This window comes from Schistocerca cancellata, chromosome 7, assembly GCF_023864275.1.
Source record: "Schistocerca cancellata isolate TAMUIC-IGC-003103 chromosome 7, iqSchCanc2.1, whole genome shotgun sequence".
Lineage (NCBI taxonomy): Eukaryota > Metazoa > Arthropoda > Insecta > Orthoptera > Acrididae > Schistocerca > Schistocerca cancellata.
This window is the reverse complement of record NC_064632.1, coordinates 610,763,235-610,788,716: the sequence shown is the minus strand read 5'-3', so window position 1 is coordinate 610,788,716 and position 25,482 is coordinate 610,763,235. Positions and strand designations below refer to the sequence as shown.

The 25,482-nt window shown below is 41.4% G+C and overlaps 1 protein-coding gene across 1 annotated transcript in view; it reads left to right on the top strand.

Moving 5' to 3' along the window:
• Positions 1-813: 813 nt before the first annotated feature.
• Positions 814-25,482, top strand: part of LOC126091888 (insulin-degrading enzyme) — a 208,262-nt gene continuing 183,593 nt past the window's right edge. The window contains 3 exon segments of the mRNA XM_049907183.1: positions 814-971; positions 8,335-8,504; positions 8,649-8,856. Of these exon segments, the coding sequence (XP_049763140.1) occupies positions 895-971; positions 8,335-8,504; positions 8,649-8,856 (455 nt within the window). The 5' untranslated portion in view covers positions 814-894.

The following is a 25,482-nucleotide window of genomic DNA, read 5'->3' as shown; positions in this document are numbered from 1 at the left end:
TACCTCATCTTGACTGTTGTGACCAAGTGCTAACAAACCTGTTTTTGGCATTGTGCAGGCTTTAATACTGCATGCAAGTAATTGTTCTTGGTAAATAAACAAATGTCTGTGCAATGTGATGTGTAGATGTTCATGTACTACTGCAGTTGTATCAGTTGACTTGTCCTGTATTACTTGTACACTGGTTGTACAATATGCAATCAACAGGACCAAATATATAAAATAAAAATTACAGCCATTAAGATACTATAAGATGGGTTGGAATGACACTGACAAAATTATATATAAATGTTTAACAACAGACAGCTCTAAGACGAAGAAAATCAACAGATCAATTTACTAACGCATTTGCAACGACCTTACAACAGCTTCTATGACAGCAATTTGCAGTAAGTAAGTAAGGATCCATGTAAAATCACTGTAGCCATATGTTTATATTAACTGTGTATAATGACACAGATTATAAGCAAATAAGTTTAAAGCGAAATAAATATTCTGTTCTATCTTAGAGCTTGTATGACTGGTTCAACTGAACTTTTAATGAAGTTGTAACACAATCAGAAAGAGAATAAGACTTAATGAACTTTTATCTGTTAGAGAATCTAGATGTTAAACACTTAGACTGAATTGCTCATTTAAAAGCGTAGACTGATTAGTGCCAAAAAGTTGAGCGGCTTTTAAGTGTAGCTGGCATCTTAGTACGAAATGTGAAACGTATGAGGCCAGCTGGTGCCAGTTTTCAGCACATATGGAATTCTCGTAGTAATGTTCGGCAAAGACGCATAAAAATAAACTTTCATATCGTAGTCTTTGCTTTTTGTGTGTGTGTGTGCGTGTGTGTTGTACTGTATGTGGAGGTGCGTACTGTTTGTGTTGTGGAAAGGTGATGAGTAAATGAGCCGAGTAAAATGTATTGGAGTGTTTCTTTTACGTTCAGCTAGCATCGAAAATAGTACAGTACGATTTGCAAGGTACGTTGAGGAGCAGAATATAATGGCAGTTACAAATTACTTGAAATTATTGGTAATTACAACCATTACATTTTTCTTGCTGCGCTGTCATCGAGTCCATGCCATTCTTGGATATTAGGTGGCATAGAGCTTAACAGTCTTCGTTTTTCGGCCGCAAAGTCACAATTAGCAAAGTTATCAAATACACACATGATATAATAATAAAACTTGCTGTGCTTCGTTTTGGCTATGCGCTCGGTACCTGGATGTGATTTGCTTACGTCTTTGCTGTGTTTGCTGGCAAATTACAGATCGCCGTTGAGCTATATTATTTGGATTTGACTTTTACCGGCGGTAAACGAAAGAACGACCACGTGTGCCCTGTACGTGGGCTAGGTGCTTTAATTTCATAATATTATTCCCTCTGCGAAATTGTGTCGAGAAATGAAAAAGAATCGAGTAGTATTCATAATCATCCCTAGAAATTGTTGGAAATGCGCGAAAGAGGGTTCGTTCCATGTGAAGCGACCTAAATTTAAACAAGGTCCTCACTCGAACCTTTCCAATATGATGAAATGGTTACTGTATGGATTTTACAGTAAGCCACAGCAAATTGCATATTGATAATTTGTATGGTGCAGCCAGTAGCCATGCATCTGTATAGGCTAGTTTTTGTTGTTGTGACGGATATGAATGACTTTCTGATCGCGATTTTTGGTCATGTCCAGCCAGCTAGCATGTTACAAAGCTTTACGTGTTATCCATGATTAAAGTCAATTCAAAATACTTATTCTTCTATTTTGTCTGGTTTTCAAAAGACTATGTCTTACAGAACTCATCTCAGATATGACTTTTCTTTCTTCTTCTTCTTCTTCTTCTTCTTCTGCTTTTACGGCCTCATTGGACCACTTCAGTCAATCATTTCTGGTCCTCTTCTTTGGTATTTTCCCCTTCCGAGTGGCCCAGTATCTCTTCATTCGTTCCGATGCTTTTCGTTGTTCCTCATCTGTAAATACCCTTTTCATTGTATGTCGTTTGTCAATTTTTGGTTTAAATCTTATTTCTGTGTCCCTCAACTTCTTTAAATTTGGCGTTTTGTTCTGCAAATCATCCAGAGTTATTTCCAGTTCTTCCATATCCGCTCTTATTTCCTTAAGCCATCCTCCTTGTTGTTTCAAATTCCAGAGTTTCTCAATAATTTTCCTTGATAATCTGGTTTCTGGTGTCCTCAGAATGTGACCACAAAAAGAGATCCTTTTCTTTCGTATAGTATCGGTGATGGGCTCCAGTTCTCTGTATACCACTTCATTTGGAACTATCCGCCATTGCCCAGCTTTTTGATATTTCTTATTTATGCATGTTCTAGCAATTCTTCTCTCTACTTTTAAAATTTTGTCAATTCTGTTTTTCTGGGTGACTTTAAAAAGAGTTTCACTTCCGTATGTAACCTCTGGTTGAACCACCGTCTTGTAATGTTTTAATTTTGTTTTAATTGATAGACATTTTTTATTGTACATAGACCATGTTAGTTTTTGAGCTTTTATCATTTTATTAGTTCTTGCTCGCCATGCAGATTTCTCGTCCAATTTATGTGTTATAATTTCACCCAGGTATTTAAATTGTTTCACTATTTTAATTTCCCTATTGTTCACTGTGATGTGATCTATTACAAGTGGATCCGTTACCATTATTTCAGTCTTTTCAAATGATATCTGGAGTCCTAATTTTTGTGCTATATTTTGTAGGCTTGTTATTTGTTTCGTGGCTTCCTGAATATTATTAGCTAGTAATGCTAGGTCATCAGCAAATCCCAAGCAATTTAGGTTTATTTTATCTTTCTTAGTTCCAATTTTAATATTCATAAGATTTTCCTTGTACCATTCTCTCATTACATATTCAAGAGCACAATTGAATAGCAATGGTGATAAACAATCTCCCTGTCTCAACCCTGTTTTAATCGTAAATGGTTCAGATATTTCTCCTCTAAATTTTACTTTGGATTTGGTGTTTGTTAAGGTTAACTGTATCATTTTTATTAATTTAGGATGAAGTCCAAAATTCCTTAATATTTTCATCATTGAAGATCTATGGATGCAATCATATGCCTTTTTGAAATCTACAAAGGTTATGACTAGTTGTTTTTGCCTTCTTTTGTAGATATCCATAACTAACTTCAAGGTGATTATCTGTTCTGGGCAGCTTCTCCAGGATCTAAATCCTCCTTGATATTCTCCCAGTTCCAGTTCTAGTTGATCTTTACAGCGGTTGTATAGTATTCTTGCCATGATCTTATACGTGCAGTCCAAAAGGGAAATTCCTCTATAGTTGTCTGGATTTGATTTTTCTCCTTTCTTATGTAATGGATGTATTATAGCAGTAGTCCAATTTTCTGGTAATTTCTCTTCATTCCAGATTTTTACTATGCATTGGTGTAATGCTATCTTTACTGGTTCTGCTGCATATTTCCAAAGTTCAGCAAACGTTTGATCTTCTCCACTTGCTTTGTAGTTTTTGAGTTCTTTCAAAGCTCTGTAGACCTCATTAATTGTAGGTGGACTTATATTTTCTGCTGGTGTTTTAATTGGGGTTTCTGTGTTTATCTGAAGAAGTTCTGGGGGATCTTCACAATTTAGTAACTTGTTAAATGTTTCTGCTAGAATTTCTGTATTTTTACTATTGTTATGGGCTAGGTTATTATCTTTATCTTTTAACATTAATGTTGGAGGATCATATCTTTGTAATTGTCTGCCAAATATTTTGTAATAGTCTCTTGAGTTTGTTTTTTCACTATTTGTTTCTATCATTAGAATTATATCTGTTTGGTACTGACGTTTAACTCTCCTTATTATTTTTTGTGTTGTCTTCCTTTGTTTTGTGAGTTCCAAATATGATTTTTCTGTTTTTTCATTTTGATGCCTTAACCAGGCTTGGTGTCGATCCAACACTGCTTCATCACATTCATCGTTCCACCACTGGTGTTTTTTCCGTGGATTTATAGGGGCAACTTGTTCAGCTATTTGTTTCAATTTGGGAATTATTTCTTCCAGATCATCTGTTATTTTTATATCCCTGGTTTGTGCTTCATAATCCTCATTTTGTATCAGTTTATGAGGGTCATAGGTTCTCTTCTTCTTCTGGTGGGATTTTTTCTATGCTGATGGGGTTAATTTAATTTTAATTTTTATCATGTAATGATCTGATCCGGTATCTGTCCCTCTCAGTACTTTCACATTGTAAATTTCCTTGTGGTAATTCTTGTCCATGCAGACATGGTCCAGTTGCCATTCTCCTTTTTTCCAGTCTGGATGTTTCCAAGTTTTTAGTTTACTTGGTCTTCTCTTAAAATACGTCGACTTTGAGATCATGTCATGGTTTCTGCAAAATTCCACTAGTCTTATGCCATTTTTGTTTGTTCTTCTTTGTGCTGTCCATTTCCCTATTATGTCTCTATATCTCTTTTCCCTTCCTAACTGGGCATTGAAGTCTCCAATTAAAATTTTGATGTGATTTTTATTAATGTTATTCGTCGTTTGATCTAAGAGCTCCCAAAATTTTTCTACCTCTTCTTTGTGTTCTTTTTTATTATTTTTATCATTTGTCGGGGCATGGGCATTTATTATTGTGTACATTTTATTTGCAGCTTTTAGAGTTAATGTTGAGATCCTGGGAGATTGTGCTTTAAATTCTATTATGGACTCTATTATTTTCAGACTCACCACGAATCCTGTTCCAAATTGTGGACACTGTTTCATGACTCTTTTCCCTGGTATTCCCTTATAAATCCTATATCCTTGTGATTCTATCGGCTCCTGATCAGTATTTCTCATTTCTTGAAGTCCGGTTATGAGAATCCCCTTGCGATTCATTTCATCCGTCAGAATTTTGAGTTTGCCTGGTTGTATGAGGGAATTTATATTGTGTGTCGCAATGTAGTTTATTTGTCCTGTCTTGAGTTTTGATCGTCTGTCCGTTTTGGGTATTTTCAGATGCTCCGACTCATCCAAGTTATCTTTCAGGTGACTGCCCACCGTATCCGAGTGCAGTCTTCCTTGGTTATTGCCAAGCGGTGGATTATTCCTTGAAAGATTTCCTTCCATGTTTGACTTTCAAAGGTAGTCAACCTTTTCTTTATACCGTGAAAAGAGATCATTTTGCTTATCAGAAAAAGGGCAAGTGTTATTCTTTCTTGAGACAGACCAGTTCAAAAAATAAAATGTTATAAAATATGCTTTGGTTGATATGAACAAAGAGAGTGAGAATTTTTGAGTACGTGCATTTGAAAATGATGTAAAATATGTGATGTTATTAGTTCTGTTTTCCTTGAAATGAAAATTAATACGCCAACTTTTAATTTTTAGAAATATTTATCTGTTCATTTGGATTGTTTCTTGCTATTCTGGAATTCATCTAACACGATGGATGTTCAGATTAACATTTCAACACACTGTATCAAGACTGAGCTAATGAATTTTTATGTTAAGAAAAACTGAGACTAATAAAAGAGTAACACATTTTATATCATATTGCATATTCAAAATGGCCACGTATCCTTGGTTCGTAATAATGGTGAAGACATTTTTTGTAACTTAATTATTATTTTTTAACTGATTTATCTCAAAATGAAATAAACTTTTCTTGATCAAACAAACTGTCTTTTTAATAGAACAAAGAAAAACGAAATCTGAAATGGCTTCATTGAGATACATCCTTTTAAAAAAACCAGAGAAAATAAATTAAATATTTTGAATCAACTTAAAGTTCATAACTCAGTAATTATTTGAAACATCAAGATGCCACTTGCAGAGTCTTATGACAAGCTGGCTGATTGAAAATGAGGGGAAAAAATCAGCACCAGAAAGTCATTCTATCGTAAACTGAGTGAGGTGGTAAGTGTACTGGACTCATGTTCAGGAGGATAATAGTTCAAACCTACCATCTTGGTTTAGGTTTCCATAATTTCTCCAAATCACTTCAGGCAAATGCCGACTTCCTTGCCCAGGCAAATGCCGGGATGGTTCCTTAGAAAGGGCTCAGCTGACTTCCTTGATCATCCTTCTCTAATTCTATTGGACTGATGGCCACGCTGTTTGGTTCCCTCCCCTAAATCAGTATCTAAAATGTAAGAGGAATCACCAAGTTTCAGCATGGGAGTCAGATCAACAGGAACATTAAAGTACACTTCCTGATTTATTCATATGTCTCAATATGCAAAAGCCAGCCTTTACAAAGCATAGCAAGTGGCCACACCACGCCATTTATACAGCTGCAATTTGGTGTTTCTGCATGTAAAATCCAACCACTAAAAATTTCATCAACATTGTGAAGAGTCAAGTGGGGACCTTGTTTAAATTGGGACCACTTGACATGGAATGAGCCACGGGGATTGCTGGATGAAGTCAGTTTGCTGTTTTGATAATGAAAAGTGATGAGTTTGAACTCATGTCGTAGCTGAGGAACTAAATTGTACAGGAAAGTCAGAAAATTAGGATGGTTGTCGAAGAATTGATTGTTGTGATTGACAATATTTTATGTAAATTACTTTGATGACCTGGTGTGCATGAGGAATAATGTGGGTATTACTGTTGTCAACAGTAAGTATTGTGAGTGAGGGGAACTTGGTTTCCAAACAAGACACATAGTGTATACCGTCAACATTTGAACTAATGTGCAGATATTTTCAGTGTGTTATGGACACAAAGGTAAATGAGAGTAAGAAATGAAGCAAAGTGTAATTACTCTATAATTCCTTGTTCCTTTGCAGGTCTCCTCCCCCTATCTCTCCTCCCCAAATCTTTAACAGTCTGTTCTGACAAGTGTATGGGGGTCGACAGAAGCGTCCGATCCCACGCGTCTGCTTTGACTCGTGGCGTAAGGGTGTTGTCATGTGTGACGTCATGACGGCGCCGAGTTTGGTTTGAGTGTGGCTGTCTCCATTTCTGTTTTATCTTATTTTATTTACTTTTCTGATATGTTCGTATCTCGTGAGATTTTTTTTTTTTAATTTAAAAACACTTATTACTTATTTTAATTATCTGTTTCCTTGAATTTCTGTTTTAGTTTATTATATTTATCTTTCTGATCTGTTCGTTCTATCCCGTGAGATTTTTTTTTTTTTTAAAGACAAAAAACACTAATCAGCTACTGAAGCATCTTTATCTTCTATGGGTTGCAGGGGTTATGACCCCTGGGGAGGTAGGTGGGTATTCATGCATGGCTGTCTTCACTTACACGTTGTAGCTACGCAAGGCATCTAAATTTGTTTATATTTAGTTTGCCTCCCCACCCAAAACACCCCATTTCCCGCGCTTGTCCCGTTAGTGTCATTAGGCTTCTTGTGGAAAGTGTGTGTGTTTGGCCGGCCGCGGTGGCCGTGTGGTTCTAGGCGCTCCAGTCCGGAGCCGCGCTGCTGCTACGGTCGCAGGTTCGAATCCTGCCTCGGGCATGGGTGTGTGTGATGTCCTTAGGTTAGTTAGGTTTAAGTAGTTCTAAGTTCTAGGGGACTGATGACCACAGCAGTTGAGTCCCATAGTGCTCAGAGCCATTTGAACCATTTTTTTGTGTGTTTGTATTTGTTTCCGCCATATTTGTGACATCATGGGTCAAAGCAGACGGGTGGGATCGGACACTTCCGTATTTCTGTGTATGGTATACCTAACAGCGTATGGTGAACCTATTTCAAAGACAGAGTAGCTTTGCCCTTCCAAGCTGTTTGCTGTCTATGATAAAATAAGAATGTAATTGGCAAACCTCTAAATTTCATGCCATCCGTCAATGGAGTTGACACACGTGAGATAAAAGTACACGATCTTATTAAAGTTTGTTCCATAGTTTGAGCTAGTGGAAATGTAATGAATGTTCTCAGAAATTTTAGTTCATTAGAAGTGGTGTAAAATGCCACTTAATGAACATCTGGCAATATGAGAGAGAAATTGCTACTCACCATACAGCAGGGATGGTGAGTTGCAGATGAAAATACTGCCAGACAAGTAAGGTTTTGGCCGAAAAAGGCTTACATCTGAATCTCTCTCTCTCTCACTCTCACTCTCTCTCTCTCTCTCTCTCTCTCTCTCTCTCTCTCTCACACACACACACACACACACACACACACACACACACACACACACACACACACACACACACACCACTCACATACACATGACCACAGTCTCGGGCTGCTGAGGACAAGTTGTGTGTGTGTGTGTGTGTGTGTGTGTGTGTGTGTGTGTGTGTGTGTGTGTAGTTCGGATAAAGGCCTTTATTCCATATTTTCTCTAACTCGTAGCTTTCTGCCTGATAGACAGGAGTGTATGAGGCACATGAAATACAGCTTCTCTTTCCATAACATTTTATTTGTTTAAAAAATTTAATTTTAATTGTGATGTAGATATTACAGTACCAAAATGGGCAACATAAAAAGACGTGTGGAGGACATAATAAAATCAACAGAAGACAAGAGGCTATACAGAGGTCTTGTCTTGCAGAATGAAATGAAAGTGTTGTTAATAAGTGATCCGACAACTGATAAGTCTGCTGCTGCTCTCGATGTCAATGTAGGTACGGTAATTTTTTAAACCACTATATAAAAAATATTTTTTTTAAAATTTGGCAGTAAATGTATTGTTTTTGTAAATTATTGGATATTTAAATGGAACATAGACAACATGCAGCTGTAACAAAATGTCTTTTATTTCCCTCTAGGTCACATGAGTGATCCAGACCATCTCCCTGGTCTTGCCCACTTCTGTGAGCATATGCTCTTCCTTGGAACAGAAAAATATCCATCAGAAAATGAGTACAGCAAATATCTTTCTGAACATGGGGGAGGATCAAATGCATGCACATTTTCTGACCATACGACTTACTACTTTGACGTGGTACCAGAATTTTTGCCTGGCGCTCTGGACAGGTATGGCTTTCCTTTATTTCCAATACTTCACTATTTGTTACTGTTTCTTAGTTTTGTGGATGGTGGACTGGTAGGAAATTTAGGCAACAGTATCATAGAGTATGTATTTACATACTGTCATCTCTGGGCACTGAGACCGAACTCAGGGCTTAGTGCCCTGATATGTTGTTATTTCATCTTGGATTTTCCAATGTTGGTTGCTTAAAAACGTTGTACAGTGAGCCTCATCCAGTGTGTACCAATTTCTTTCTATTGCTGGCACCTGTAAGTCATTTACATTTATTTGGGATTGTATAATATGAGTTTTTGTAAGATAAAGAGTTACAGTAAAACACCTTTTTAGCGACTCACTGGGTACCCAGATATTTTTTCCTTAAGTAGATGTTTTCATTAAATGGGGTTTTTGCCTAGGTACATGGAAGGAGTGACTGAATCGTAATTCAAGCATGTTGGGGTGATGAAAGAGCTATTTAATTATGAACTTACCAATCATCTACAATAAATTTAAAGACAGCCTACATGTATATCACACTTTTTGCAGAACGCATTTCTTACTTCTTAAAAACAATCAAGAATTGTTCGTTTCATCCTTCCAGCATACAGTAATGATAGAAGTAGTTGCTCCAGTTGGTTGATGTTTGTTATAATTGACTTGTCTACATTAAATGATGAAAAGTAGTTCCTGGTATTATCCAGCCCTTGTACAGCAGCTGCATCAGCCTACTCCTCCTCCTCCTCCTCCTCCTCCTCCTTCTGTCCTCCTTCGTGGTTGTTGCCACCACCACTTCCTTCCTCAAAGTGTTCTTTCACTAGAATTTCACATATCTCACTCGCGTTCATATTGAGTGTAGAAGTCAAAACATCATTGCTAGAAACAGAGTCCATGTATATCACATCTTCCGGAACATCTGTGATTCTACTAAGTTCTTCTCATGGAACAATGTCACCTTCATTGGCAGCCGATGTACCACAACCAGCCTTTTCAAAAGAATTTAACACAGTCTGATGCATTACACAGTTCCATGCAGCAACAAACATGTGTGGCCTGAAAAATGTTAAGCCTCATCACATCCTTCCTCTTGAGGAATGTAATTGTAGATGACTGCTACCATGCATTTTGCTTTAACAGAGAGTATTATACCCAGGTCTAAAGGCTGATATGTGCAGTTTGGTGGAAGAAACACAACATTAATATTTCTCAGAAATAATGCTTCCTTTGGATGTACAGGGCACCTGTCGATCATAAGTAATATTTTTCTAGCTGCTGCACCCATATTGACATCTAAATGCCTGAGAAATCTTGTAAAGATTTCCGATGTCATCCAGGCATTGGTGTTGTGCTCGTAAGAATATGGTGGTGTCTGTTTTTAAAATGCCTGGGAGTTTTAAATTTCCCTATTATCAGTGGTGGTAACTTCTCACACCCTTCACTATGCACACACAATAGCGCAGTCATTCTTTCTTTACTTATCTCCATGTCATTTTTCTCCATTAACAGAATAAGTTTTCACAGGAAGTAAATTGTAACAAATGTCTGTTTCACGTGCATAACCCTCTATTAATTTCAGAAATGTAGTGTTCTTCCAGTTGTTTACTGTTCTATCATCACAGACTCACTCTTTTCACTTACACTGTGGAACAAAAGATTGTGTTGTTTCTTAAAATGATCTAACCACCCGTTTGATGCACTGAAATTTTTGACACTGATCTTCATGACCTTTTCTTGAGCTTTCTCTTGTAGAATCGTTCTGCTTAAAGACATGCTGCCACTTGTTATCCCTTGAAACAATTTTAAAAGAATAGTTTGCACATCACTGAACACTGAAATGTGAATGTTCTTTCTTTTGCAGTCAGAGGAACCACTAGCTTCGGCATTTAACAATGTTTCATTGTCTTTGAGAATGACGCACATTGAAAACAATGCCAGTTTGAGGCTTTTCACCGTGTCCAGGACTTCTGTGTTAAGATTATCTTTGACATCGTGAATGATCGTCAGTGTCTGCTCAGCCGTAAACTTCCTAAGTGTGCATATCATAACTTCACAAAAGTATAAAACTTATAAATTCAACTATAACAAAGACAATGCTTCAAAGCTCACACTTTGATTATGACATCAGATCATGTGACCAGAGCCGCACGATAGGCAGGGCAGAAATTGCTCTCTGATTCGTTTGACACTTTTTTCAGTATTGCTACAATTGAATTTTATCTAGAAACATGTCAACTGAAAGAATCGATTACCATATAGTGTCGTTACATGACATGAAGTGCAACAAGTGTGAAACTGAAATAAATCAGAAACTTACTTGGATATGTTAGGAATTGTGTAAAAACTGGACTTTAATTTGCAGAATGTGTCTGGTTTATTCCTTAAAAACAGACAATTTCTTGAAGTATTTTTTGTTGAAAGCAGAGAAGGATTACATTGTTCTTATGGGATTTTCACCAGGATCGAGGGAAATGTTTGTCAAAAGTGGCATTTCTTCAAAAATGGCTTCTTTATTTTGTGGTTTCACTGCATAAGCGTATTCCATTATTCTCCTGGCTTTGTATGGTATGGATGTTTCGGAGACCATTAGCAATATATATGTATCATCAGCAAACGTAACAGTGTTCTGAAGAGCCCTCCAGTGTAGTGGATGAATCACTTAAGTAGATGAAGAGCAGGTGCATACCAAGCACCAAACCACAGTTAATGTTTCTTGACTCTAAACTTAGTCACATTTTTGTAACATCATTTGTTAATGTGGCTCTTTGTATTCTACTGTTAATATGTGACTTACAAAGTAACAATCAAAGTCATTGGCAATATCAGAAATAGGCAAACATGCTAATTTTTATTGTTTAGTTCTATTAAGTTCATGAGATCGCATATTGCGTCCTAGTAGACAAGCCTTCACAGAATCCAAACTAAGCTCAGTGGTTATTCTCAGAAAGATAGTTCAGTATACTGTTCTAAGTTACCCCCTCAAAAGTTTTGAGACAGTAGGAAGGAGGGAGACGGGACTATAATTAGAGGTTAGTTGCTTATCCCCTCTTTATAAATGGGTTTTAGTATTGCATATCTCAGTCATAAGTGTTGCACTTTGACACATTAGTTGTAAAGGTAACTCATGGCTGCGACAACCAATTCAGCACAAGTTTTTAGTACTTTGGCTGAGGTATCATCATAGGATAAAGAGTTACTACTTTTTAGTGATTTAACACATTGACATCTATGTGATTACTGTGCTAGTCACCATAAAGTGCCTGACAGAGGGTTCAGTGAACCACCTCCAAGCTGTCTCTCTACCGTTCCCATCTCAAACAGCGTGGGAAAAATGAGCACTTAAATTTTTCTGTGCGAGCCCTGATTTCTCTTATTTTATCATGATGATCATTTCTTCCTATGTAGGTGGGCGCCAACAGAATGTTTTTGCAATCCGAGGAGAAAACTGGTGATTGAATGTTCATGAGGAGATCCTGTTGCAACAAAAATGATTACCACTCCAATTCACATATCACCTCTGTGGCACTCTCTCTCCTATTTCGCGAAAATACAAAACTAACTGCCCATCTTTGAACTTCTTCAATGTCATTTGTCAGTCCCACCTGATGCGAATTCCACACCATGTTGCAGTACTCCAAAATAGGGCAGACAAACATGGTGTAAGCACTCTCTCTATTAGACCTGTTGCACCTTTTAAGTGTTCTGCCAGTGAACTGCAGACTTTGGTTTGCTCTACCCACAACACTATCTATGTGATTGTTCCAGTTTAGGTTATTTTTAATTGTAATCCCTAAGAATTTAGTTGAATTTACAGCATTCAGGCTTGTATGACTTATCGCATAATTGAAATTTAGCAGATTTCTTTTGGTACTCGTGTGAATAACTGCACACTTCCCTTTATTCAGGGTCAATTGCCACTTTTTGCACCATACAGATATCATATTGAAATCATTTTGCAATTTTTTTGGTCATCTGATGGTGTTACAAGATGGTAAATAACAGCATCATCTGCAAACAATCTAAGAGGGCCTATGACACTTCCTTGGGGAATGCTGGATATTGATTCCGTTTTACTAGATGGCTTTCTGTCTATTACTGTGAACTGTAATCTTTCTGACAGGAAATCACGGATCCAGTTGCACAATTGAGGCGATATTCCCCAGGCATGCAGTTCGATTAGAAGACACTTGTGAGAAATGGTGTTGAAAGCTTTCTGGAAATCTACAACTATGGAATCAATTTGACATCCCATGTTGATAGCACTCATTACTTCATGAGTATAAAGACCTAGCCTAATTGTGTTTCACAAGAACAATATTTTCTGAATCTATGGTGACTGTGTGTCAATAAATTGTTTTCTTTGAGGTAATTCATAATGTATGAACGCAGTATGTTCCAAAACCCTACATCAAATCGGCATTAGTGATATGGGCCTGTAATTCAGTGGATTACTCCTATTTCCATTTTGGGGTATTGGTGTGACTTGAGCAATTTATCTGTCTTTAGGTGTGGATCTGTCTGTGAGCAAGCGGTTGTGTATAATTGCTAAATATAGAGCTATGGTATCAGCATACTCTGAGAGGAACCTGACTGGTATACAAGCTGTACCAGAGGCCGTGGCTTCATTAATTGAGTTAAGCTGCTTTGCTACGCTGAGGATATCTACCTCTATGTTTCTCATCTTGGCAATTGTTCTTGATTGGAATTCAGGAATATTTACTTTGTCTTCTTTGGTGAAGGAGTTTCTGAAAACCGTGTTTAATAACTCTGCATTTGTGGCACTGTCATCAGTGTCTTCACCATTGTTATTACGCGGTGAATGTATTGATTGTGTCTTACCACTGGTGTGCTTTATGTATGGCCAGAATCTCTATGGATTTTCTGCCAGGTTCCGAGCCAGGGTTTCATTGTGGAAATTATTAAAAGCATCTTGCATTGATGTACACACTGTCTTTTGAACTTCTGCAAAACTTTGCCAATCTTGGGGATTTTGCATTCTTTTAAATTTTGCATGCTTGTTTCTTTGCTTGTACAACAGCGATCTGACCCATTTTGTGTGCCATTGGGGATCAGTAGCATCAGTTACTAATTTATGTGGTATGTATTGTAGCATTGCATAGCTAATCGTCCTTGTAGCCCTCGAAATCCTTAAGAAATAATCTTGTAGGGATGTTCATTAAAGTCGGCTATACCTTGTCACGTGAGAGTAGGAGAGTCAAAACTGGTAGTAACCCATGATGTCATCTCAAGTCGAGATTTTTTTGTTAGAAGGATCGTACCTTCCGAGTTGCTCGAGTGCGCAGACAAGTTGTAGTTGAGTGTAGGTCCTCTGTAATTTTTATGAATGGATAGAACTGGTAATTCACAACCCGGAGTTGGTTTACAAAATATTCTAGGGAACCACGCCAGACTTTGTTACAAACAAACTGCGCGCAGACTTTGAAATATCGGCATGAAATTTGAGATACGTGGTGGACTAAGTGACACTGATCATGATTTATTGATATTAACTTAATAATAATTATCAAAAAATTATCGGAAGGGATAGTAAGTGTTCTTGATGCTTAAAGCAAGTGTGAGTTGATTTACTGTTTGAATGAAACGGATATTAACCACGAAATAGTCAGCTAGTTGATTCGTTGCTTAGCAACCCATAAACAGATTGTGACAGAATTACAGGAATGATCATTTCAGTCATTAGTGACCACTACACGCGCACACACACACACACACACACACACACACACACACACACACACACACCAGAAAACTAACTACTCTCGTTGTGAATGACATTTGGAACGGATGAGTTTTGTTTCAGCTCCTTGGGATCAATAAACTTCATCCGAAGTTGAAACCTTACAAACTGTGTCATGTTCCTTCAGTTTGGTAGAACGATAGACATTATAGTCAACACTTTTTTTTTTTTTCAAAAAGAGACTTACCTTTTTCTTTTAGAGGAATGTTTCTGCTTCAGTCATCAATCTTCTCAAAATGGAGATAAGGGTGACACTCACACATAGCGTTATATCATCGTGATCAACCACACACGTGTCCCCTTTCTCCCCCTCTTTTTGTGTTGAAAACCCTGAGATATAGCTGCAGTATGAAGAAGGAAGAAGAGAAGAGAGAGAAGAAAAGGAAGAGAGGGCCAAAAAGGGCAGGTCACAGTATCTCGCAATTGCCATCGATACTATTTCTTTGAAATCATTCCACATCTTTGCTACGCTTACGTGATCAGAATGGAAGTAGTGGGGACTGTCTCTTAAAAAGGAGTTAAGAGCATTTTTATCAGCTTTTTTGTGATCTCTGTAAAAGAAGAGTTTTCAAATCTGGTGTCTGGTAGTCCACCATTTTTTGTCTCCATGTTTTAATCTACTGTACGGAAGAAATTAATTTAGTAGCCCATGATGTGAAATTCATGTTATCTGAACTCATTATGATTGTCATCTGAGAGTTTCATAAGAGTCGCCTTCCTGAGTTTGTTTCATACATTATAGTGCTCCAAATTGTTCTTGCCTTGTTCGTGAAATTTTGAATTTTTTGTGTATACTACAGTGCTGTTTGTCGAGCATTTTTTACTTTGAATAGAACTAATCATCTGTATTGAACACCCTCTTTCTAGCAGCAACATTATTTGATCACTGATGGTAGCCACCCTTTTTCTTGCTTTCCACTGTAATTTTCGGTGTAAATGGAAACTTGATTCAATATTTTATGAGAATATTTTAGGAAAAAATTAAATTTCTCATCTGGTGTGTGCCCTTGGCAAACATTGTTCGTCTAGTAAATTCTCTTTGAATTGTGCCTGAGTCAGCAGTTGTAATTCAGCAGAAATGTAATTTCACCTCATTAGCTAGAGCTTGTTAGAAATATTTCGCTGCCATTTGACCATCAATGTCAGATAAGTCCTTTATCATGAGAAAACATCTATTTTATTTAAGTCAGAATGATGGAAAAGATAAATTGTTACTCGCAATGTAGTGGAAATGTTGTCGCAGATGGGCACAACAAAAAGACTACTAATCAAGTAAGCTTTTGGCCAAAAGGCCTTCTTCTGAACACAAACACACATCCCCCTGTGGGTCCGGGGGTTATAATAGGCCCGAGGTATTCCAGCATGTTGTAAGAGGCGACTAAAAGAAGTCTCACACGTTTCGGCCTTTATGTGACGGTCCCCTGTAGGGTTTGACCTCCATTTTCCAAAATTTTCCTGAAGAACGAGACAAATGGGGAAGGGCTCCTTACATGATGCATCATGTCCATCATGCACTGCCTATCCGCTGCAGATCTTCCTGCATTTCGCTGCAATTTTCTAATGCTGCAACTTCTCTGTACACTACAGCATCATCCGTGAAAAGCCGCATGGAACTTCCGACACTATTTACTAGGTCACTTATATATACTGTGAAAAGCAATGGTCCCATAACACTCCCCTGTGGCACGCCAGAGGTTACTTTAACATCTGTAGACGTCTCTCCATTGAGAACAACATGCTGTGTTCTGTTTGCTAAAAACTCTTCAAATCCAGCCACACACCTGGTCTCATATTCCGTAGGCTCTTACTTTATCAGGTGACAGTGCGGAACTGTATCGAACGCCTTCCGGTAGTCAAGGAAAATGGCATCTACCTGGGAGCGTGTATCTAATATTTTCTGGGTCTCATGAACAAATAAAGCGAGTTGGGTCTCACACGATCGCTGTTTCTGGAATCCATGCTGATTCCTACAGAGTAGATTCCTACAGAGTAGATTCCTACAGAGTAGATTCCAGAAACAACATGATACACGAGCAAAAAACATGTTCTAAAATTCTACGTCAGAGATATAGGTCTATAGTTTTGCGCATCTGCTCGACGACCCTTCTTGAAGACTGGGACTACCTGTGCTCTTTTCCAATCATTTGGAACCTTCCGTTCCTCTAGAAACTTGCGGTACACGGCTGTTAGAAGGGGGGCAAGTTCTTTCGCATACTCTGTGTAGAATCGAATCGGTATCCTGTCAGGTCCAGTGGACTTTACTCTGTTGAGTGATTTCAGTTGCTTTTCTATTCCTTGGACACTTATTTCGATGTCAGCCGTGTCACGGGCATTACTCGCTTGGGACAAGCTGGGGGATGTTTCTCTAACCATCACGCCTCATAAGAGCTTAAATATGGTCCAGGGTATCATATTTCGCAGGAACCTTCTTTGGCAGTCTGACGATGAGCTGTGCACCAATTTAGAGCGGCTAGATGTTCATACCGTTCAGCAGGTCCACCGGGGTCCGGGAGATAATCAGGTTACCACCGGTGCCTTCATCTTGGCCTTCAAGGGTGATACATTAGCGCTGATAACCTCGCTGTTGTGCGCCCTAAAACAACAATCATCAGTGATACATTACCCGAGAAGGTCAAGGTGATGGTCTGCCGCTGGGATGTAAAGCCCTATATCCCTCCCCCAATGTGGTGCTTTAAATGCTGGAAGTTCAGCCATATGTCTTCCAGTGTCACATGTCGAGATTGCGGATGCCCGTCACATCCCAATACTCCATGTGCCCCACCTCCCATCTGTGTTAACTGCGGAGAGCACCATTCGCCTTGTTCACCTGACTGCAGCATTCTCCAAAACGAAAGGAAAATGTTGGAGTACAAGACGCTACACTGACTGACTTACACTGAGGCTAAGAGGAAATTTGAATGCCTACATCCTGTATGTATGATATCGTCTTACACTGCCGCTACAACAGTTCTAGACCCAATCACCTCTCAGAGCCAGAAGACTACACCTACACCTGCCCCCTTGATGGTGGGAGGAGAGGGGGGGGGGAACTCCCCTCTCTGTTGCTCCTGCACCACCACCTACTTCGGGAGCAACACTCCCCCCTCCCTCCCTCCGCCAACCATCGCGGATATCAGTCCGCATTTCTGCGCCGGAGAAGCGTAAGTCTTCTTCGGCTCCTCTCGCTAGGAAGGGGTCCGTTGGGTCATTCCCTTCCAAGGTTTCTGCTAGTGGGAAAGATGACACCTGCCAGTGGCTGAAGAGCCCAAAAGCAGCTGGTCGTAGGGCTTCACACTTATCCTCAGTCCTGGAGACTGAATCAGTGAAGTCCTCCCAGCCAGGGAAACCTAAGGAGCAGCAAGAGAAATCCAAAAAGAAGATCCCCCAAGACCAAGGGAATTGCGTCTGGCGTCTGCTGAGGACCTAGATCTTGCTGGACCTTCAGACACAATGGATATAGACTTTTCAGGCAATAAGTCAGTGGCAGCAGGTGATCCTGAGGCATAAACTGCTTTCCTCCAGTGGAATTATGGCAGTTTTTTTCCACTGCCTGGCTGAGCTACGGCAACTGTTAAGATTTACACCTGCTTTCTGCGTTGCCCTCCAGGCAACCTGCTTCCCAGCAATGCGGACTCCTGCCCTCCGCAGCTACACTCCTGGAAATTGAAATAAGAACACCGTGAATTCATTGTCCCAGGAAGGGGAAACTTTATTGACACATTCCTGGGGTCAGATACATCACATGATCACACTGACAGAACCACAGGCACATAGACACAGGCAACAGAGCATGCACAATGTCGGCACTAGTACAGTGTATATCCACCTTTCGCAGCAATGCAGGCTGCTATTCTCCCATGGAGACGATCGTAGAGATGCTGGATGTAGTCCTGTGGAACGGCTTGCCATGCCATTTCCACCTGGCACCTCAGTTGGACCAGTGTTCGTGCTGGACGTGCAGACCGCGTGAGACGACGCTTCATCCAGTCCCAAACATGCTCAATGGGGGACAGATCCGGAGATCTTGCTGGCCCGGGTAGTTGACTTAACACCTTCTAGAGCACGTTGGGTGGCACGGGATACATGCGGACGTGCATTGTCCTGTTGGAACAGCAAGTTCCCTTGCCGGTCTAGGAATGGTAGAACGATGGGTTCGATGACGGTTTGGATGTACCGTGCACTATTCAGTGTCCCCTCGACGATCACCAGTGGTGTACGGCCAGTGTAGGAGATCGCTCCCCACACCATGATGTCGGGTGTTGGCCCTGTGTGCCTCGGTCGTATGCAGTCCTGATTGTGGCGCTCACCTGCACGGCGCCAAACACGCATACGACCATCATTGGCACCAAGGCAGAAGCGACTCTCATCGCTGAAGACGACACGTCTCCATTCGTCCCTCCATTCACGCCTGTCGCGACACCACTGGAGGCGGGCTGCACGATGTTGGGGCGTGAGCGGAAGACGGCCTAACGGTGTGCGGGACCGTAGCCCAGCTTCATGGAGACGGTTGCGAATGGTCCTCGCCGATACCCCAGGAGCAACAGTGTCCCTAATTTGCTGGGAAGTGGCGGTGCGGTCCCCTACGGCACTGCGTAGGATCCTACGGTCTTGGCGTGCATCCGTGCGTCGCTGCGGTCCGGTCCCAGGTCGACGGGCACGTGCACCTTCCGCCGACCACTGGCGACAACATCGATGTACTGTGGAGACCTCACGCCCCACGTGTTGAGCAATTCGGCGGTACGTCCACCCGGCCTCCCACATGCCCACTATACGCCCTCGCTCAAAGTCCGTCAACTGCACATACGGTTCACGTCCACGCTGTCGCGGCATGCTACCAGTGTTAAAGACTGCGATGGAGCTCCGTATGCCACGGCAAACTGGCTGACACTGACGGCGGCGGTGCACAAATGCTGCGCAGCTAGCGCCATTCGACGGCCAACACCGCGGTTCCTGGTGTGTCCGCTGTGCCGTGCGTGTGATCATTGCTTGTACAGCCCTCTCGCAGTGTCCGGAACAAGTATGGTGGGTCTGACACACCGGTGTCAATGTGTTCTTTTTTCCATTTCCAGGAGTGTATAAGGGATATTACAGGAACTGTAGCGGCTGTATTCGAGTGTCAGGGAGAGTTTGCGTTTATGTCCTAAACTCAGTCTGTAGTGAAACTGTGCCCTTTCAAACCCCTCTTGAAGCTGTGTTGTCAGAACAAGGACAACGCAGGAAATAACTGTCTGCAATGTGTATCTTCCTCCAGATGGTGCAGTACTCCAGAATGTATTAGCTGCACTGATTGATCAACTCCCTAAATCTTTCCTACTTCAGGAGATTTTAACGCCTATAACTCCTTGTGGGGTGGCAACTGGCTTACTGGCCGAGGCAGAGATATCGAAACTTCACTGTCTCAGTTCGACCTCTGCCTCTTAAATACTGGGGCTGCCACTTTAAACAAGGTGGACTGGGAAACATTCACCTCTGCTTTCACTGTTGAATCTCCGCCACATGGAATATCGATGTGATGGTTGTGCAGGTGACTACAACAATCATTTCTGGGGCAGAAAATGTGATCCCTTGCTCTTTAGGGTGCTGCTGCCCCCCCCCCCCCTCCCCCCTTGAAAGACAGTCCCTTGGTGGTCACCGGAAGTCACTGTATCAATTAAGGGGTGTCAGTGAGCTCTACAGCAGCATAAGCAGCGCCTTTTCCTGGAGCACCTCATAGCCTTTAAATGGCTATGTGCCAGTGTTCGCCAACTTATCAAACGACAAAAGCAAGAGTGCTGGGAGAGATACGTCTTGACCATTGGGTGCCATATGTCACCTTCTCAAGTCTGGACAAGGATCAAATGTGTTTTCGGGTACCAGACTCCAGCAGGTATTCTCGATGTGAACACAAATCGTGTGTTATCCACCGACGCAATTTCAATTGCCGAGCACTTTGCTGAGCACTGTGCTCGAGTCTCTGTGTCTGAGAATTACCCCCATGGCTTTCGCACTGTCAGACGGCGGCTGGAAGTTCCAAGTCCTCTCATTCACTACACGCCACACTGCACCATATAATGCCCCAGCTACAGAGCTCCTCAGTGCCCTTGCACATTGCCCCGACACTACTCCTGGGCCCAATTGGATCCACAGTCAGATGATTAAACATCTCTTATCTGACTATAAGTGACATCTCCTCGTCATCTTCAGTGGGATCTGGTGTGGTGGTGTTTTTCGATCACAATGGTGACTGCATTCCGTCGGCCCATCAGCCTCACCAACGTTCATGTAAGCTGCTGGAATGTGTAGTGTGTTGGTGGTTGGATTGGGTCCTGTAGTCACACGGCCTACTGGCTGCATGTCAGGGCAGCTTCCACCAGGGCTGCTCTACCACTAATAATCTTGTGTTCCTAGAGTCTGCCATCCGAACAGCCTTCTCCAGACACCAACACCTGATTGCCATCTTTTTTTATGTACAAAAAGCGTATGACACCACCTGGTGACATCATATCCTTGCCACATTATACGACTGAAGTCTGAGGCCCGCTCCCGATTTTTATCCAAAATTTCCTGTCGCTTCATACTTTCCGTGTCGAAGTTGGTGCCTCCCATAGTTCCCCCATATCCATGAGAATGGGGTCCTGCAGGTCTCTGTATTGAGTGTATATCTGTTTTTAGTGGCCATTAATGGTCTAGCAGCAGGTGTAGGGCCGTCCGTTTCACCTTCTCTGTATGCAGATGACTTCTGCATTTCATACTGCTACACCTGTACTCCTGTTGCTGGGCGCCACCTACAGGAAGCCATCCACAAGGCGCATTCGTGGGCTCTAGCCCACGATTTCCAGTTTTCAGCTGTAAAGTTGTGTGTTATGCACTTCTGTCGGCATCGTACGGTTCATCCAGAACCAGAACCTTACCTTGATAAAGATCCACTCACTGTAAGGAAGACACATCGATTCTTAGGACTGGTTGTGGGTGCCCGATTGACTTGGCTTCCTCACATTCGTTAGCTGAAGCAGAAGTGCTGGCGGCATCTCAATACCCTCTGCTGCCTGAGCAACACCAACTGGGGTGCAGATCACTCTACGCTGCTGCAGCTCTACTGAGTACTTGTTCAATCCCGCCTCGGCTACGGGAGTCTGGTTTATGGTTTGGCGGCACCCTGTTCGTGCCCTGGGGAGGCGTGTTTCTTCTGCGTACTGACTCCTCGAGCTGCCTACAAGCTATCGACCAGTGTTACCCTCGTCATCCTTTGGCAGCGACCGTCCAGGAGTCTATCTGTGCCCTGGAATGGTCCAGTCGTTCAGTGGTGTTTGTCTGGACCCCAGGTAATATCTGAATCCCTGGCAACGAACTTGCTGACAGGCTAGCCAAACAGGCTACGTGGAAACCGCTTATAGAGATTGGCGTCTCTGCAACTGACCTGCATTCAGTACTACACTGCAAGGTTTTGTGGCTTTGGGAGATGGAATGGCATAATCTCAGTAGCATAACAAACTGTGTGCCATTAAGCAGACTATGAATGAGTGGCAGTCCTCCATGCGGGCCTCTCGCAGGGACTCTGTGGTTCTCTGTCGGCTCCGCATTGGCCACGCTTGTGTGACACACGGCCGCCTCCTGCGCTGTAATAATCCACCTCAGTGTCAGTGCGGCGCCCGGCTGAGAGTGGCCCATATCTTGGTGAGCTGTCCTTCTTTGGCTGCCCTGCGATGGAGTCTTCAGTTACCAGATTCGTTACCATTAATTTTAGCTAACAATGCCTCATTGGCTAATTTAGTTTTATGTTTTATAAGTGACGGTGGGTTTTATCATTCTCTATAAGTTTTTGCACTTGTCCCTCTTCCCTTTCTGTTCTCTGCTCTAATGCTTTTAGGTTGGATGTTTTAATGTATCGCACAGTGGCTGGCTTTTCCTTTTTATTCTTGTGGTCAGCCAACCGTGGTCAAATGCTCTCTTGTTTTTATCCCTTCTACCTGTTTCTTGCTTCTCTTTGTGGTTTTCATTTCCTGTTTTGTCCATAGTAGTGTTGGTTGTCCTTCTGTCATTCTTCTGGTTCTTCCATTCTCCTGTTATTGTGCTGTACATCTCCCTTGTGTAATTATTTTACCAGGATCAAGGGACCAATGACCATCTCACAGTTTGGTCCCTTCTCCCCTCCTTTAAACCAACACACACACACACACACACACACACACACACACACACACACTCTCTCTCTCTCTCTCTCTCTCTCTCTCTCTCTCTCTCTCTACTAAGGTCGCGTGGTGTGTGTGTGTGTGTGTCCATTTTTTCCCTACCTCAGAAGAAATTTGTTCTGCTGAAAGCTTACTTGTTTACGTGTCTTTTTGTTGTGGCCGTCTGCAACTAACATTTCACCTATATGGTGAGTGGCAGTCTATCCATTTCACATCATTGTCATTATTCCATTCTGGATTTGTATTGGATAATTAAACAGATTTAGAAATAAATTATCACTCACTATTGTACTATTTCCTTCTATCTTGTCGGGGATGTTACTGTGGGGGTTAAACCAAAGATTATAGATATCATTAAATGTAGGTGCCTCCCACCAGAAAGAAATCTGGATTGAAATCTACACATACAATCATATTTCATTTATTTAAACTGAGTCTTGCTACTACTGTCTTTAATTGCTTAATGGAGCTGAAAACATTTCCTTTTTGGGGGGGGGGGGGGGGGGGGCTAGGCGAGCCTATAGACTGTTGAAACTGCTCTGCTCTCTCGTGTGTTTCCAATATTCAGTGAAGACTATTGCCTGGATATTTCAGCACTCCCCCCCCCCCTCCCCCCCCCCACTCTTCTCCTTTTATCCTTATGGTAATGTGGTTCTTGGGTCTACTCAAGTGCATCTATCCAGTTTCTGTGGCTTTCAGATGATAATCCATTATCTGTAGCATGTATGTAGGAATCCCTTTGCGTTTTTGTGTGCCCTATGTTCATGAGAAAGCTAATTTTCTGTTGAATGAGCTCTTGTATCTTGTTGCAAAAGTCCAAATCTTTGTTATACTTTGTACTGTCAAAATTGCCTTTTTTTTTATTTTTCATTTATTTTTGGGACTATACACTGATCACCCAGAACATTATGACCACTGACCTACTGTCGATATAAACCTGTACAGGCGAAAGCAGTGACACCTGGGGAGGAATAACTGCTAGTCAGACATACTAATGGTCTATGTATTATCGGCTGTCCGTTTGTAGAATGGGGTAGGTTTGCAACCTATCTGAGTTTGACTGAGGGCAGATTGTGACTGCCCAGAGGCTTGACACGAGCATTTTGTAAACAGTATGACTTGTTGGGTGTTTAAGAGTGTTATGGTCAGTGTCTTTGACACTTGGCGAAACCGAGGTGAAACCGTGTCCAGATGTCGTGGGGTTTGATGGCCACTCCTCATTACAGATATAAGACGTCGTAGGCTGGGTGGTCTGGTAAAACAGGACGGGCAGCAAACTGTGGCAGTACTAACATCAGACTTTAAAGGTGGGCAGAGTACAAGTTTGCCTGAACACACAGTGCACTGAACACTCCTAACGATCGGCCTGCACAGCCCCTAACGATGGGCCTGCACAGCTGACGATCCGTGCGTGTCCCAATGTTAACATCGTGACATTCGCAACTGCGATTGATATGGGCACGTGACTATTGGCACTGGACATCGGTACAGTGTGAAATATGGTATCCCGGTGTGAAATATGGTATCGCGGCTGAGACACAGTTGAAATATGTATCCCGGCTACGACACAAGTTGAAAATATGCTCACTATTTTTTATTTACTTAAATTTGCCATATGTCGTGACAGTACCTTTTCCGTTAGACGTTTATAAAGCGATATTAGTCTTGGCTTCAGTTGTCTAAGTATGATTCCACAATGCATCTTTGTCGGTTGCAGAATTGACGTGGTTCAACGTGTTTCCCTCATTTTGGTGTTTCAAATACCAATTCTTCAAATGTAGTTTTTTCTTATAGTTAATACAAAAAAATAGTAACATAATTCAAAATCATTTATGACGGCGACCTTCACATTGTTCTACCGTCAACACACACCAAGAGTTAACTGCTGACTGACTACAGTCAAAGACGACTCCAGTGTCAAAGATGTTTTACACAACACACAAGCTTCCACTTGTAATCAGTCTCTTTGCTATTCTTCGATACATTTACTAATAGTAATCAATATGCTTTCACTCTCAAAAACATAAGTAAATTAACATATAATAAGGCAAATTATAATAAATTCTGACAAAAAATATAAGAAAACATTTACAATTTGGTATCGACAAATACAGTAAAAAAAATAACATATCTCCCAGATCCATTACAAGTGGCAGAGTGTTGCACGGTCTGACGAATCTTGATACCTTCTTCCTCATGCCAATGGGAGTACATGAGTCCGTCATCTTCCAGGGGAACAGCTCCTTGACACCCTTAGTGTGCGACAGAGACAAGTTGGCGGCAGCTCCATTATGTTCTGGGGAACATTCACATGGGCATCCATAGCTCCAGTGGAGCTTGTATAAGGCACCATGATGGCCAAAGAGTATTGTACGCTGGTTGCAGACTACATACATCCCTTTATGATGATTGTGTTTCTCGATGGCAGTGGCATGTTTCAACAGATAAAGCACCATGTCACAAGGCCAGGAGTGTGATGGTGTGGTTCAAGGAACACAGTGGCGAGTTCCAATTGATGTGCTGGCGCCCCCAACTTGCCAGATCTGAACCCGATCAAACACCTCTGGGCTGCGATTGAATATTATGTCAGAGCTCATCGCCCCCTCTCTGAAATTTATGGGAATTAGATGACTTGTTTGTGCAGATGTGGTGCCAACTCCATCCAGCAACCTATCAAGGCCTCATTTCTTCCATGCCACGATGCGTTGCTG